This window comes from Neltuma alba, unplaced genomic scaffold (assembly GCF_004799145.2).
Source record: "Neltuma alba isolate B1F8T4 unplaced genomic scaffold, ASM479914v2 tig00011081_pilon, whole genome shotgun sequence".
Taxonomy (NCBI): domain Eukaryota; kingdom Viridiplantae; phylum Streptophyta; class Magnoliopsida; order Fabales; family Fabaceae; genus Neltuma; species Neltuma alba.
Genome location: NW_021635822.1, coordinates 78,152 through 93,050, shown reverse-complemented (window position 1 = coordinate 93,050; position 14,899 = coordinate 78,152). Strand labels below are relative to the sequence as shown.

The following is a 14,899-nucleotide window of genomic DNA, read 5'->3' as shown; positions in this document are numbered from 1 at the left end:
GATTTTTTGTTCCTTGCTTGAAAAATGATTTTAAATATAATATATCAGTAAATACTTTTAAAATTATAACATTTTAATTTGTTTTTACTGTATATAGCATCTGCGTTAAAAAAACCTGCAAATGAGAACCCGGGAGCAAGAGAAGGAAGGAAAGCCGACGTTAATAAAGGGGGAAAGTAGAGGAACCCAAAAGCAAAACCCAAGATTCAACTATCATATGATCTTGCTGTCATAAGTGAACATCCAACGATAAGGAGAAGAAAAACAAGTGAATCCATTGAATGAGTAGAGCACCTCGACCAGCAGACCATGAGGAATTGACTAAACGAACGGACTGAATCGATGGCGCCGACACACGACTTCAACCTAAGCATTCATACTGCTGGCATGCGTAGGAAACCCAGATCTGATGTTAGCACAGAGAAAGGGACTCGATGGTTAAGGGAACGACTGGAAACAATGGAAAGAGGAGATGACGACATGGTGAAACCAGAACAGAGATGCCAAGGGAGGTCTCACAAAATTAGAATGGAGATTGGAGCTTTTTGGCCAAGAATAGAAGCAAAACGTGAAGGAGAATGGGCATGATGGCCATAGGAGGTGAAAGGTGAGACTTGAATTATTGGATGATTGGTTCTTCAAGTTTGGACAGCGCGGCCTGACACACAGACCAAGGAGACAAACGGAGAAATTGATCGAAAGCAAAGACGACGATAGAGAGAAGAGAGAGAAGAAAAGGAGGAAGGGCACACATGTCAATTGACAACATTTTGAAATTTCAAATTGAGATATCTGCATTGATTTGTCCTATGTGACTTAAACATCCTAAAAATTAAAATTGATGGAAGGCAAAAGCAAAATCCTAATAATGATGAGCATACGTCATGATCATGTGGGGCGCATGTGATGTTTTAAGTGACCTCTTCGTGTGGCCCTCACCCGTCCCTTTAACCATTTTGGTTTCTAATAAGTTCAATTGTTTAAAAGACCATGGGTATGTTTGAATTGACGTTGGGTAAAACTGATTTCTAGTCTAACTGATTTTTATAACTGAAATTAGAATAAAATTCAATTAGGATATGTTTGGATAGGTATTTTTAAAAAGTCAGTTGGAAAAGTTAAAAATTATTTGGATGAATAGAAAAGTTAGTTCAGTTGTAAAATGACTGAAAAAGGCATATACTTTATTGAATAATAGTATTTGATATTTTTAATGTGATAATTGTTAAAAAATATCTAAAATTATTATGATAAAATAAAAATAGTTTATTTGTGAGATTATAAAATAAAAATATTTGTTATCGAGAAAAAAATTTGAAAACACATTGTAAATAATTAATTAAATATATATAATGGACAAACATGAACATAAATTAAAATTAATTTTGTCTCTAATTAGAGTAAATGAAATTACATAAGTAATTAGATCGTACTTAATTAAATATATATAATAGACAAACATGAACATAAATTAAATTAAAATTTATTTGGTCTCTAATTAAAGTAAATGAAATCATAAGCTTTGCACAATTTGGTCTCTAATTGAGTCACGAACATGATTCATTTGTGCAGTAGATGTTAAACTTGACGAGGATGCCTCACTAGCTAGATAGTTGTTTTTTCAATATAAATTAAGCAGTATAATCAATCGTGTGAATGATTTCTTTTTCCAATACTCAGATTGTTCATATATGCTAAATATATCCACATCCAAATATAACCGTGTGAATCAAAAGCTTTAACCGAGCCAGCATACATCCACATATCCTAGCTAAATATATCCACATATCCTTGATTACCATCTCTGTATCCCCCCCCCCCCAAAGTTCAGAACATCACACACAATTACAGCCACCCATTCTCAATCATGATGCATGAACCCATAACACCAAAAATACTCTTTTCCTTTAACCCGAAAAATCCAACCAAACATTAACTCTTCAATATCAAACAAAATTAAACATTAAAGCATAATATCTAACAAAACTAAGGCCAAACTATCATATGCTTCAGTCAAAATAGAACACCCATAGGAGAAGGAAAAAAAATGCAGAAGATGATTCTTTGCGCACACAACAGCAGCCACAATCAAAGGAGAAAGGAAAATAAAACCCGCCTCCTTCAGTCATTGTCAGCATATGACAGTTGAACAAGGAATGGAGGATGGGCAATGGAGGATCTGAAAGTCGAACAGGGAAAAGAAAAGAAAGCAACCATGGTACCTTGAGCGGCGGAGGAAGACAGTAGTGATTTTTTGCACACACATGCCGGTGATGACAAGAAAAATGACACAGATTTGTTGTGACAGTGATGAAGGGAGAACAGCCTCCAAGACCCACGGATGGAGACGCCGAAGAGAGTGACGTACGGAGACCCAGGCGACAGCGATGGACAGAGACGCTGGCGAGAGAGACGGACAGAGAGAGTGCCGAGAGTGACGGAGGTAGAAGGTTGAATGCAGAGCAAAAGGAGTTTTCCTGTTTGTTGCTCTGTCGAGGTGTTCTGAAGGTTGAGATCTGTTTTGAAAGGGGTTGCTCGGTTAGGTGAAAATGATAGGTGAGAGAAATTAACAGTAAATTGCATTTTGAAATGGTGGAGAAGCTCCTCCAGATAGAGTCCAAAAATAAGCTACTTTTGCTTATAAGTCAGTTGCAAAAGCAGCACATCCAAATAATTATTTTTACTTAAATAAGCCAGTAACCTCAGTTACACCCTTTCCCAGGCACTTTTGACTTCTCTAATGACAATCCAAACATAGCCTAGGTAATCTTCCAGGTTTGTAAACAGAATATTAAATGGCAATATACTGAAAATAATCTTCCAAGCTCAAAATATAAGGCAAACTTACAACTAAGAAATAAAAAAAAAAGAAAAAAAAAAAGAATGCAAGGTGTGGAGGATGGCTTTAAGCCTTGGACGGCTCCCCAACGAACAAAAGCTGTAAAGATAAAACTAATTGGCAAAAGAATATATTTAATCAAATATAAAAAGCAGTGCACTAAAAGAATATTTTAAAGAAATTAACAAACACTAAATTTTAGATTAAACAGTACTTACATCAAATTACTTTTGTCTATCATATCAAATTCTTTAATTATATATGACTATATATTCTATTTTTGAGATATTAGCATTTAATAGTATTTAATTATAAATCCACATAAAACAAATAAGGACATATAATCATATGTCATTTAGAACTTGACATAATGGACATAAGCAATTTGAACAAATTTTTTCCCTTTGAGATTTATCCAAAATGATTTAAAAATTTGTAAATTGAAACATAAAGTAATGCTAGACATTTTTCAGAGGAAAATAGAATTTTTGATACTAGTAGTAAATTTAGGTACACGTCAAAATCTGCACTCGCTGTTTAACAGCCATAGAAAAGGTGTTATAATAATTGGGAAATATGAGTATTGTTTAATTCTATTTTTTCTCATATTTTTAGAATAATTTTGCAGGGTAATTTAATCCAATAAGTTTTAGAAGTAAAAAATTTAAAAAGAAAAATCTGTATGAATAATTACTTTGAAAGTTATATTAAAAATGGTGAACTGAAAAGTAAAAGATAGTTTTTTTTTGGATAAAAAGATAAAATGCGTTATAAATAAAAATAAAGTTCACAAATGTTAAAACAAACTAAAAGAAAAGGACTTAAAAGATGAAAGTCCTAATCTAAAAAAGCAGTATAGGAATTTTAAGCAATCAAAATCTCTAAACAAAGACTAAATATGTTGGAGAACCACATTGCATTTCTCTGCTTTACAGAGAAGCCATATTAATAGGAGCTTTGCCAACACACCATAAGTGAAGATTTCCTTTGTTAATGTAGTTGTGTGATGCATAACCATTTATCCAAAGAAGAGCTGCTTTGAGACATTGGCCATAGAACATAAATCCTGCTGAGTGTCTCTTTTTTCAAAGGAATTAGTGCAAAATCTCTTTATGTAAACTGACTGTGAGATTCCAATGTAAGTCTGTGTTCTTAGTTTTAATTTTTTGAATAATGATTATCCGCTCTTCTAATTCAATATGCCTGCTTTCAGTAATAATTTGAGTATGGATGCCAATATCCCTATGAGAGCATTCCCTTGAATAAGCACTCTCTCAAAAAGTTATGAAACCTTTTATTTCTTGAATGAGTGAAGTTCACTGCTTATTTTTTCTTCATGTAAAGCTAGATTCCCACTTAGTCACAAAATTTTTTTGAGCATACAGTTTCTCCATCCTTACACAGGGTAATAATAACCTACTTGAGCCAACACTTGAAATTAGCAAACAACATGCTGTGCAAGTTGATTGAAAAGCATCAAACCATGTGGCCATGTCCCTTTGGGGACAGCCGATAAAATTGGAACACCACAAAAAAAGATTAGCATGGCCTCTGCACAAGAATAACACGAACAAATCGAGAAAAGCATCCAAATCATACGATTTTCGCATAAAGGCATGAGATGAAGAGATGTTCTAAAATTTCATCATCCTGACATTCAAAAAGACATGAACTTGACACGTTGAGGTGATATTGCCTGGGGACATCAAAGGAACGAATGGCATTATGAAGAAGCTTCCAAATGAAAAAATGCCGCTTATATGGAAGCGATATTGTCCAGAGAAATTTTCAGAAAGGATCAACTTATTTTATTAAAATGATTGTCATTACCAAAATTATAATATTCTCAACCGTTTCTCTAATTTTATAAAACAAAAGGTACCAAGGTATCAAAAACAAAATTGCTGTTACAAAAGCAAAATTCTTTTTTTTTTTTGGTCTTTAAGAACGAATTTTATTTTTTTATAACACATAATAAAAAAAAATTTTAAACATATTTTTTTATCTTTTAAAATACAAAACTGTTTTGAAAAAATAATAAATCATACTCCCTCTGTCTCTTATTATAAAATCCAATTTTTTAAATAGGTTTATCCCTTTTGTAAGATCTTCTTTGAGTTTGTCGGAGCATTTAATGCAGTATTACCTATTTTACCCTTAATTTAATATATTTAATACATTCCATTTCTTCATTTATCTCACTATTACTCTATCACATTTATCTATTTATATATAGGGGTGTATTTGAAAAAAAACTGTATTTTCAACATAATTTAATTAAAAAAATCTTATAATAAGAAATGGAACAGTATAAGACAAGACCCAAGGCCACGTTTCTAGGCTAATAATCTAGAGGACAAATTTTATTATTTAATTATTTTTTTTGTATCATTTTTTTTGTTGTCCACTCAATTCACCAGAGCTTTGCTTCAAATACATCTGGATTCAACCCGTGTTGCGCACCTGGTTGTGGTGAGTGAGTCTTTCAACAGGAATTTTTGTATATGCTGAGACTCAAATTCAAGATTTCGCTTAAACAGTACTAAGCTGCTTACCATTTGAACCAACTCCCGTTGATTATTATTTAATTATTTTTGTCTCCTCTTGAGCGTTGGGTTGAGAATTATTTTAATGGGCTCTCTCTTAATATTGATTGATGTGGCCCACACTTTCTTTGATTGCAATGATTATGACACTTGAGATATTATTGATATAGCACCTGGGAAAACATGTTGGGCGGCGGCACTAAACGGGTGAATTCGAAAAAGACACGTCGGTAATGAAACTCCGCCCTCAAATCTGCAGGCTTGGATCAGCCCACAGGTTTTAAACTCGTGTAGTGAAAAATTACTATTTTAAAGATATTTATAGAGAAATAGACATAAAATAATAATATTTATAATTAAAAACAAAAAATCATCAAAATTAAGTTACAAACACAAACATTATCGGTAATTTAGCCATATTCAAATACTTATTCGTCAATTCCTTGAGTTTTTTCTCTTTCATATTTACAGTAAGGTATCATACCGCCAACAAGTAGAAAAAAGAAAAACATATCATAAAAAGTCTTACTTTTTAATGAACTTTTTTGTTGACAAATAAATGAAATTTAAATACTATTATAGACACACGAGATGTTAGATTTAGAAATTTCATATTTATAAGGGCATGCATTTATTTGATAAACGAATAAGACTAATGGAAATTTTTTTTTTGCCTAACCAAAATTTCATTATATTATTACTAATTACAGTCACAAATCAGATTATTAGCATTTTAATTTTGATTAGTGCTGTACAATTATTAATTTCTAATACTTATACTCATACACAGTAGTTTAGGGGTGCACATGGGTAAGGCTGAACAGGACAAGACTCCTGCCTGATACCCATGTCGAAGTATGTGCGGGCTGTACTGTCCAACCCTGCCCGTAGAAGCCCTTACCATTTTGGGCTGGGTTGGGCAGGGCGGGTTTCATTGTCCAAAAACTGATGCCCTGCTCATATCATGAAAAAAAAAATTCCATTCATACCTAAAAATCACATTTCATAATTCTACATTTTAACACATTAAAATCATTCAGAAATAATCCAAAACAAATATTAACAAATATCCAATTAAATAACATTAATAATCCATTTAAAGCAAGATTCAATATTGTAATTGGAGCATTGAATTTGAATATTTTGCACTTTGCATCAATCTCCATAATTTTCAGAAAAGAATGGAACACCTACAAAAATACAAATAAAAATAACAAAGTTTAATATATTAGAAAGTAAACAATAAAAAAAAAAAAGAAATGTACTTCTAGATTTTAAAAGATGCACCGATTCACCTTACCAGCTTAACTAGTCATGCTTATAAAATGACCTTTCAATCACCAATAGCCATTAAATTCTCCCCTCTAGGTGCAGCAAAATCTAAGGGGGAAAAAATCAAAGAACAATTACATTACAAATTATCAAGTAAAATATGAGTTATTGAGGTTTAGGGGGAAAAAAAGATTACTAGCAAGTTGAACGACATGTTCTGTCTCATCAAAATTATCGAACTCGCTAAGCTTGTCAACAAATTCAAATATTGATTGCCTAGGTTGTAGCCAGTTTTGGCTACAAATTAGTGCTTCTGTCATCTTAGAAGATAAATAGTTCCTATAATGATCAACCACACATCCTCTGATGCTAAAGGCAAACTTAGAAGCCACTGCAGAAACTGGCATAGCCAATACATCTCGTGCCATGTGTGAGAGAATTCTATATTTTCTAAATTAGTTTTCCACCATGACAATATGTCAAACTCAGCTGCAGAAGGGATTTCATCTCTCGAGTTAGTTGCTTTATATCTATCCAACTCAGTTTGAGGATCTGTTGAGGTTTTTTGTTTCATAGATTCTAACCACTTATGACCTGGATTCTCTTCACCACCACCACCACCATCATCGTCAAAAGAAGGCAATGAAGTTGCACTTGCTGTACTTGTGGAGATAGTCCCTGATTCAATAGAAACCCTAGCAGAGTACTCATTAAACAACCAATACAAACAATCTTTGACCCTCTCCTTCATAATTAAACATACTTTAGGATCAACGTAAGGAAGATCAAACATATGATTCATATATGCTAGTTTATGTCGAGGGTTCAAAATGACAGCCACAAAAAGCAATAGATTCATATTTGTCTGCTTGACCCCAATACTTGTCATACTTCACTTACATGCTAGTGCTCATTTCTCTTAAGAAGCTATTAGCATTATTTGTGATATTCCTTTGCAGCATTTTCTGAACATGAGCAATTTGGTAGAAACATTCATTTGATGATACAGAAATGGAGCTTGAAATTTCAATGTTATGTTATAGAAGACCTTCAAGAATTTGATGAAGATTCAAGTATTATTCCAATCACCAATAATAGGACCAGAAAAGTTATGTTGGTCACGTCTAATACCATCATGCTAACGCCTAGCTGAACTAGAAGCCTCACGCCTAGAGCTTGAAGTGCTTGAGCTGAAGTATGAAATATGGTCATCATCTTCATCACGCATTCGCTCAAATACTTTTTGAAACTTCATTACAGCTTCTAACATTAAGTATGTTGAATTCTATCAAGTGGATGCATCAAGGCAAACAAGGCTTTTAGTGTCCATTTTTTCAGCTTCAGCCCAAGTTTTGAATCTTAGGGAGTGTGAAGGAGAAGAATGAACATATCTAACAACACTTAGAATGGCTTCAAAGCTGTCTTTCATTTCTTTAATACCTTCATCGACCACCAAATTTAGGACATGTGCACAACACCTTAATTATAGATAATCACCATCACAAAGTAAGCCCTTCCAACTCCTCAAACGCCTTTTAAGATATCCCAAAGCTAAGTCATCAGCTGAGGTATTATCCACAGTTATGGTGAACACTTTCTCAATCTCCCAATCTAATAAGCATTGCTTAATGGTCATCCCTATAGTATCACCTCTATGATTTTCAATCATAACAAAATTTAGAATCCTTTTGTGAAACTTCCATTCATCATCAATAAAATGTGCTGTCAAGCATAGGTAGTTGAAATTCTGATTTGATGTACAGCAATATGTGGTGAGACTGACACGTTTAGCACTTTGCTTCAAAAATTTCTTCAATACTTTAACTTCTCCAAGATATAATTGCCACACATCTCTTCCAATTGTCGTTCTTGAAGGGAATGGAAAGTGTGGTTCAAACTCATTTAACAATTTCCTAAATAAAGGCTCCACAATTCTGAATGGTTGCTCATCACAGATGATAAATTTAGCTAAAGCTCTTCTACATCGCTTCTCATCATATACATATGGAATTAAAGATTTTCCTTGCCTAGTTGTCCTACTCGACAAAAGAGTTAACATAGATTTTTTTTAATCTATAGTGGCCTTATGTGGATTCTTTAAATACTTTGAGATATGCCTCAACAAAGAATTTGTCCCATGATGGTTTGGATAAGCTTTATAAGTAGTATGACAATACTTGCAAGTTGCTAAGTGAACTCCATTAGTTTCTTCTATTGGCAATCTGACCAAGTATTCCCATACCTTTGATATGTGTTTAGGTTCTCTTGCCTTTCTCTTGTACCCCTTCCATCAACATTTGTTTCTGGTGTGGCAGAATTTGTTTGTGGGGGAGTAGGGGTAGGAAAAGGAGAGATGGGACAAGGGAGGACAGGATAAGATGGAGGCTGAACAGAAAGAGTAGGGCTAGGGATAGGAGCTTCACTAGGTCTATTAGGATTTGGTGTTTGATTAGATTCAGTAGGAATTGGTGTTTGAAGAGGGGTTGAAGCACCTTGAGACATTTCACCAACAACCAGGGATGGTGATGTAATAGAAGGCTCCTCATCTATTAAAGCTGCAATGCAATATCATATAATCTAACAAATCATTTTTTAAAGATATATCAATACACAATTATTTTCACAATTAAATCAGTATGTGATGCAATAACAATGATACAAACTTAACAAATTACAATTCATAATAGGCCATTTGATATAATTGATTCATTTTATTATCTCAATTACTTTTGATTTTATTAAAAAAAAAGTGGAGTATAGATGGATAATGCACTTTTACAATTAATGTTAAAATTCTTTGAAAAGGCATACAAAATTGCCTTTTGGAAATCGTTATTACTATCAAAAGAGTTCATCAACATTGCAGCAATTGGTCTTTCAACCTTATATCCAAATGGTAGCGAATGCATCTACAACTTTTTGCACTTAGGTAGACGAGCTCTACTCCTCTTTAACTACTCAAAATGCTGTGTGTAATATATTTGAACAACCACTAAGTTTACATCTCATATCCAAATCTTTTGGTAATTATGTTACATTGTTACTAAACAAAGTATTGCTCCAAAATGAATTCACTTCAGCATTCAAAAAACAGAGTCATGGTAGAAGCAGGTCTATTTCCCAATAAAACAGAAAACAAATTTGCAACAAATTGGTAAAATCTCTGCCAAGCAAACAAATTTGCAATAGAAAACACCAAAAGATTATATAATTCAACAAAGAACAACAAATTTGTCGCACTAGAAAACAAGAAAAGGATGAAATTGAAGCAGAATCAAATAGCATCAACTCACTGGCTAAATATCAAAGCTAAATCGATAGAGGAAGATGGAGCTTGGAAGCTACCGATGGTGAGCACTCACAGCGAGTTGAGCTTGAGGGAATGCGAAGACGGAGGTGGTCATTGCTCGGTGCTCAGTGAGTTGAGCCTGGAACTGGTCAGCGTCTCGGTGAGTTGAGCTTGAGGGAATGCGAAGATGGAGGTGGTCGCTGCTCGGTGCTCGACGAGTTGAGCTTGGAACTGGTCAGCGTCTCAGTGAGTTGAGCTTGGAACTGGTCGGCGTCTTAGCCAGTTGAGCTTGAGTGGAAGTCTTGAATTATCAAACTGGAGCCTGGAACTGGAAGCAACTGACAGACTGACAGTGAGTAATGAATCAATGATGACTAAGTAGTGAGCAGAAGTTTGGAGGAGAAGGGAGGCGTTAAGGCGTAAGTCCAAAATTGAAGAGTGAAACTGTGAAAGAAGAAAAATTTAAAATTTAAAATAAAAGATTATATTATATTTTATGTATTATGATATTATATATTATTATTATAATATATAATTAAACATACTCTGGCAAGGGCCAAACAGGCAAGGCAGGATACCCTGCTCGTAGCCCGACCCTACCTATGATCAACCCTACCCAGAAGTGCTTTTTTTTTTTTTTACTGTGTTTTTCAGGCCGGGCTGGGCTTTTTTTTTTCTCAGGCTTGGTCGGACATACCAGGCTACCGGGCACTGTGAACACCCCTACACAACGCCTCATCCTAAAATTTTAATGTTCAAAAATTAATTGTCTTTGATTAAGAGTTCAAATGAAATCATGTTTCTTTATAATACACACTCTCATATTCTTACATTTGTTTTAATTCTCACAAGTTCTCTACAAAAAGAATAAATCAAGATAGAGTTGTGGTACGATCATTATTAATCTAATTTTAGCAAAAATAAATTTTCCTTTTGTTTATAATTGTTTAATCCCTAGCCTAAAACCACCATCGCAATATCATCTCAAGATTATCATGAATGTGTGTGAGTGATTTGCTTATTTTGTTCCCAAGATTTTCTTTTTGGGGTTAAATAAAATAAATACAATAATAATATTAATATTTGAATTGCTTTAAAATAAAACACAAAATAACATTGCTAGCTTAAACAGCCCATTCCAGGCCTGCAGGGCTGCTTAGTTTAATTTTAGGCCCTACACTATCTTTTAAAGTTCAACTTACCTCTGAAGACTCCAAATCAACAACTTCGCTCTCAACTTAACTGAACTTAAACAGGCTGGCCCGATAGGCCTGGCCTATTTTCCTAACTCTAGCATGAAACTTGTGACCACAAATTTCTTTTTACTTTGACTTAAATTACAAAAATCTCATTTATATGCTTAAAACTTATAATAAATCTCCATTTCAATAAGAAGTTACTTAACTCAATTTTTTTTTTATTCTCATCGATCAAACTGTTAATTAAAAGTATGATCACATATTTAGGATCAAAATATTCCTCTTTAATATAAATGTTATTTAAAAACCCTTTCGATTGCTCAGGAATAACATTTTTGGACCCAGCTAAACTATAATTTTAATGCATATATTTTCAAAATTTTTAATTCTTTCGCCAACTGTCAAATTTTTTTGGTTATGTCTTAAATTTTTTAACAATGCAAACTTATTTATCTAATAATTTTTTAATGTGTGTTGGCTGAAATAATATTTCAAACACGTGAATGTAAGAAATTAATGAAGGATAATTTAAGTAATATAATACAGTATTAACAAAGCAACAAAATAAAAAGTAATTTGAAATATTTTATTGAATGATTATGAATCTAATGTGATAAAATTTGACCCAGCCACACACCCAACACGGCTACACCCACATCCTAATAATTTCTAATCAAATGGTTAGACTTGTAGAAATCACTTTTCAAATTAGAATAAAATAGATATTGGAGGAAAATTTGTACTTTAATATTTTAATGTAACTATTTTTTTAATTCTATTTTTGCCTTTTAACTTAATTTTAATTGATTATAACTTCACACAAGATTTAATCACAATTTTTTTAGCTTTAGTTAATTGTATACAAAATCTATTCAAATGATTTTTTTTTTAGCTAAAAGATAGCTATCCTACTATGGGGATAATTTCATTCGAGACACTAACAATTTAACAAACATTAAATATGAACATCTTTCTTAGTAGGGATTTAAATCTTTATTCGTCATATGGTAAGAGACCAGTATTTTCAACGAGATCTAACTCCCTCGTGATCAAATAATTGTTTTTTTTAATAATAACAAACGATTGTTTCTGTCCTGCCACGTACCCTACCCAATTATGAATTAAAAAAGGTCACTCCTCAATACTTTTCTATTAAATGATCACCTGAGAGTATTAAAAAAGAAGGAAATATCTAAATAATTTGTCAAGAGATTAAATTACAATAAATTGAGGATAAGATTCCACGATAAAAACATAAGACAAAATTAAAAGAAATTACATAAAAGAATTCAAGTCGTGATTTAAAGGCGTATCTCAGGCCAACAAATGTGTGGATGTCTTTTGGTTATGGCAACTGTCATTTTGAATAAAATATGATCCTTGAATTAATTTGAATTGCTTAAATATGTTCAAAACAATTCTTTATTTGTTTTGAAAAAAGTTACTATTAATTTGAATAACTTAAATATGTTCAAAATTAAATAACTTTTTATGTTAAGGACAGGTAATATTTCTATATTTTTTTGACAAAAACATAGGAAGCAATCATATTTGACACACTGTTGGGTACTAAATATAGATACCTCTCTCAATAGTGATTCAAATCTTGATTCGTTATGTTATGGGGAATTAACCCCTTCTACTAGATCTAATCTTGTGGGTTTGGTAGTATTTCTACATTATATCTGCATAAATCACAAACGGTCTAGGAGGCAATCATATTTGACACACTGTCGGATACTAAATATGAGTATTTCTCTTAATAAAGATTCAAATTTTGATTCGTTATATTATGAGAAATTAACCCTTTCTATTAGATCTAATCTTGTGGGTTTGGTAGTATCTCTACATTACATATGCATAAATCACAAACGGCACTGCGGAGTGAGGCCCAAATAAAGTGGGTTAGACCCACGCATAATTATAAACCGTTTTCATGTTATCACAAATACACTCCTTAATTCTTATAATGTCACAAAAAAGATCTTTCTGGAAGCCATACTTATAAAGTGGCGCTTCAACAAATTAATATAGTACTTGTCCCAGAAAACGTACGATTCTGAACAAACGACGCTGTATCACAATAGTCAGAAAACCAGAGGCTTTCTCTAAAACCAGCGTCCCGCTTTTGGCTTCCGTCAGAAGCCAATCTTCCACACAACCATGTCACGGCAAGTTTGATTATAATATATATATTTATCCATAATTTTTCTGAACCAAGTGGTTTTTGACTGTAATACTCAACAAGCGGAATACAAGCCCAATACTCTCTCGGCTTCTCATGACCAGATGGTGAAGCGGATAACACTCTCACGGATCATCGTCTTCTTCCTTCTATCATCGGCCGTCGATGCCCAGTCAAATTCGCTACCGGCGGCTTCTCCGATTGCTCCATTTCACAACTGGGACCAGTCATTTGCTCCCGTCGTTGTGGCCCTCGTTTGCGCCTTCTTCTTCATTGGCTGCTTCGCCGTCTACCTCCACCACTGCTCTGACATGGAACTCGCCGTCGGAGATCCAACTGGCGCCCCAGCCAATTGTTCTTCAAGAGGCCCGCAAGGTGTGGACCCGAAATTACTCGATACCTTCCCCATCCTCGTGTATTCCGCTGTGAAAAACCTCAAATTTGGGAAAACCGCTGCGCTTGAGTGTGCTGTGTGCTTGAGCGAGTTCGATCACCAAGATACGCTTCGATTGCTTCCGAAATGTAATCACGTGTTTCACCCTCAATGCATCGACGCCTGGTTCGCCTCCCACGAGACTTGCCCAGTTTGTCGCGCGAGGCTGAAGCCGACGGAGGAGGAGCCCCGGCAAGGTGAAAACGAAGTCGTGATAGTAATTCCGAATGAGCCAAATTCACACCAGGTGTTCGATGAAAGTTCTGAGGGTAGAACGGAGCTTCATTTAGCAGACAGAACAAGTTTGGAAAGGTGTCATTCAACGGGTCACTCTTTGGGTTTGGGTGAAATCAAAGGAAAGGAGACGGTCGAGTACAATCTCAGGCTGTCGGAGGACGTGATGAGGGGACAGATTCCGGTGAATCACGGAAAAATGCGGCGGTCGGCGAGCTGCGATGTGTTCCGTGGACGGCATGGTGATCAAGAGAGCAGTAGAGAGAATTTGATTCTTTGAATGACACAATTCTAATCTGTAAATGCTGCACATATATAAAACTCTTGTGAATGTGACATATCTATGAGTTTCAAGTTTTCTGAAGCACTTTCGATCGGTCATCATCCTCAGTGGGAATATGACTCTGGCTGTGAGCAGGAAAGAAAGTTCAAGAGTTCCTATCCCAATATGTGGATCCTCGATAAAGTGCCCAGATAAGAATTTTGTCATTTTAAGATCGTTATATTTAATTTGTCTTGTTTGTGTTAATGTGGGCATAGATTAAAAGGCTGGGAAAAAAGAGGAGGGAGGCAGGTACAGGTTAAACCAACCACATATTTTGTTTAGGGAAAACTAATTTGAAGGTCCTTATAGTTTTTCTCAATTTTAAATCAGGTCCTTAAGCTTTTTTTTCTTTTTATTAGGTCCTTTAACTTTTTACTTTTAGATCTATTGGTCCTTGCTGTTAAATAAAGCAAACACCGTTAAAAATTGCCGTTTCACCTTCAATGTCCTGCGATCTCATCATTGCTTCCCAGTTCTTCTACGATATCACGTCTCATTGAAAAGCAAGAAGGCTCACTACTCTAACGATGAAACGAGTTTGTTTATCAAACCCACGTGAAAAAGAGACAACACAATG

The 14,899-nt window shown here is 34.2% G+C and overlaps 1 protein-coding gene and 1 non-coding gene across 2 annotated transcripts; both read left to right on the top strand.

Annotated features, from left to right (window-relative positions):
- Nucleotides 1-4,332: 4,332 nt before the first annotated feature.
- LOC114761107 (U6 spliceosomal RNA) lies at nucleotides 4,333-4,436 on the top strand. Its single transcript, XR_003742114.1, has one exon. It is a non-coding gene; the product is annotated as a U6 spliceosomal RNA (small nuclear RNA).
- An 8,829-nt stretch (nucleotides 4,437-13,265) lies between these two features.
- On the top strand, nucleotides 13,266-14,597 carry LOC114761101 (E3 ubiquitin-protein ligase ATL31-like). The gene has a single exon (XM_028950421.1). It carries the CDS (start codon nucleotides 13,435-13,437, stop codon nucleotides 14,275-14,277), a length of 843 nt encoding a protein of 280 aa, XP_028806254.1. The 5' UTR covers nucleotides 13,266-13,434; the 3' UTR covers nucleotides 14,278-14,597.
- The last annotated feature ends 302 nt before the right edge of the window (nucleotides 14,598-14,899 follow it).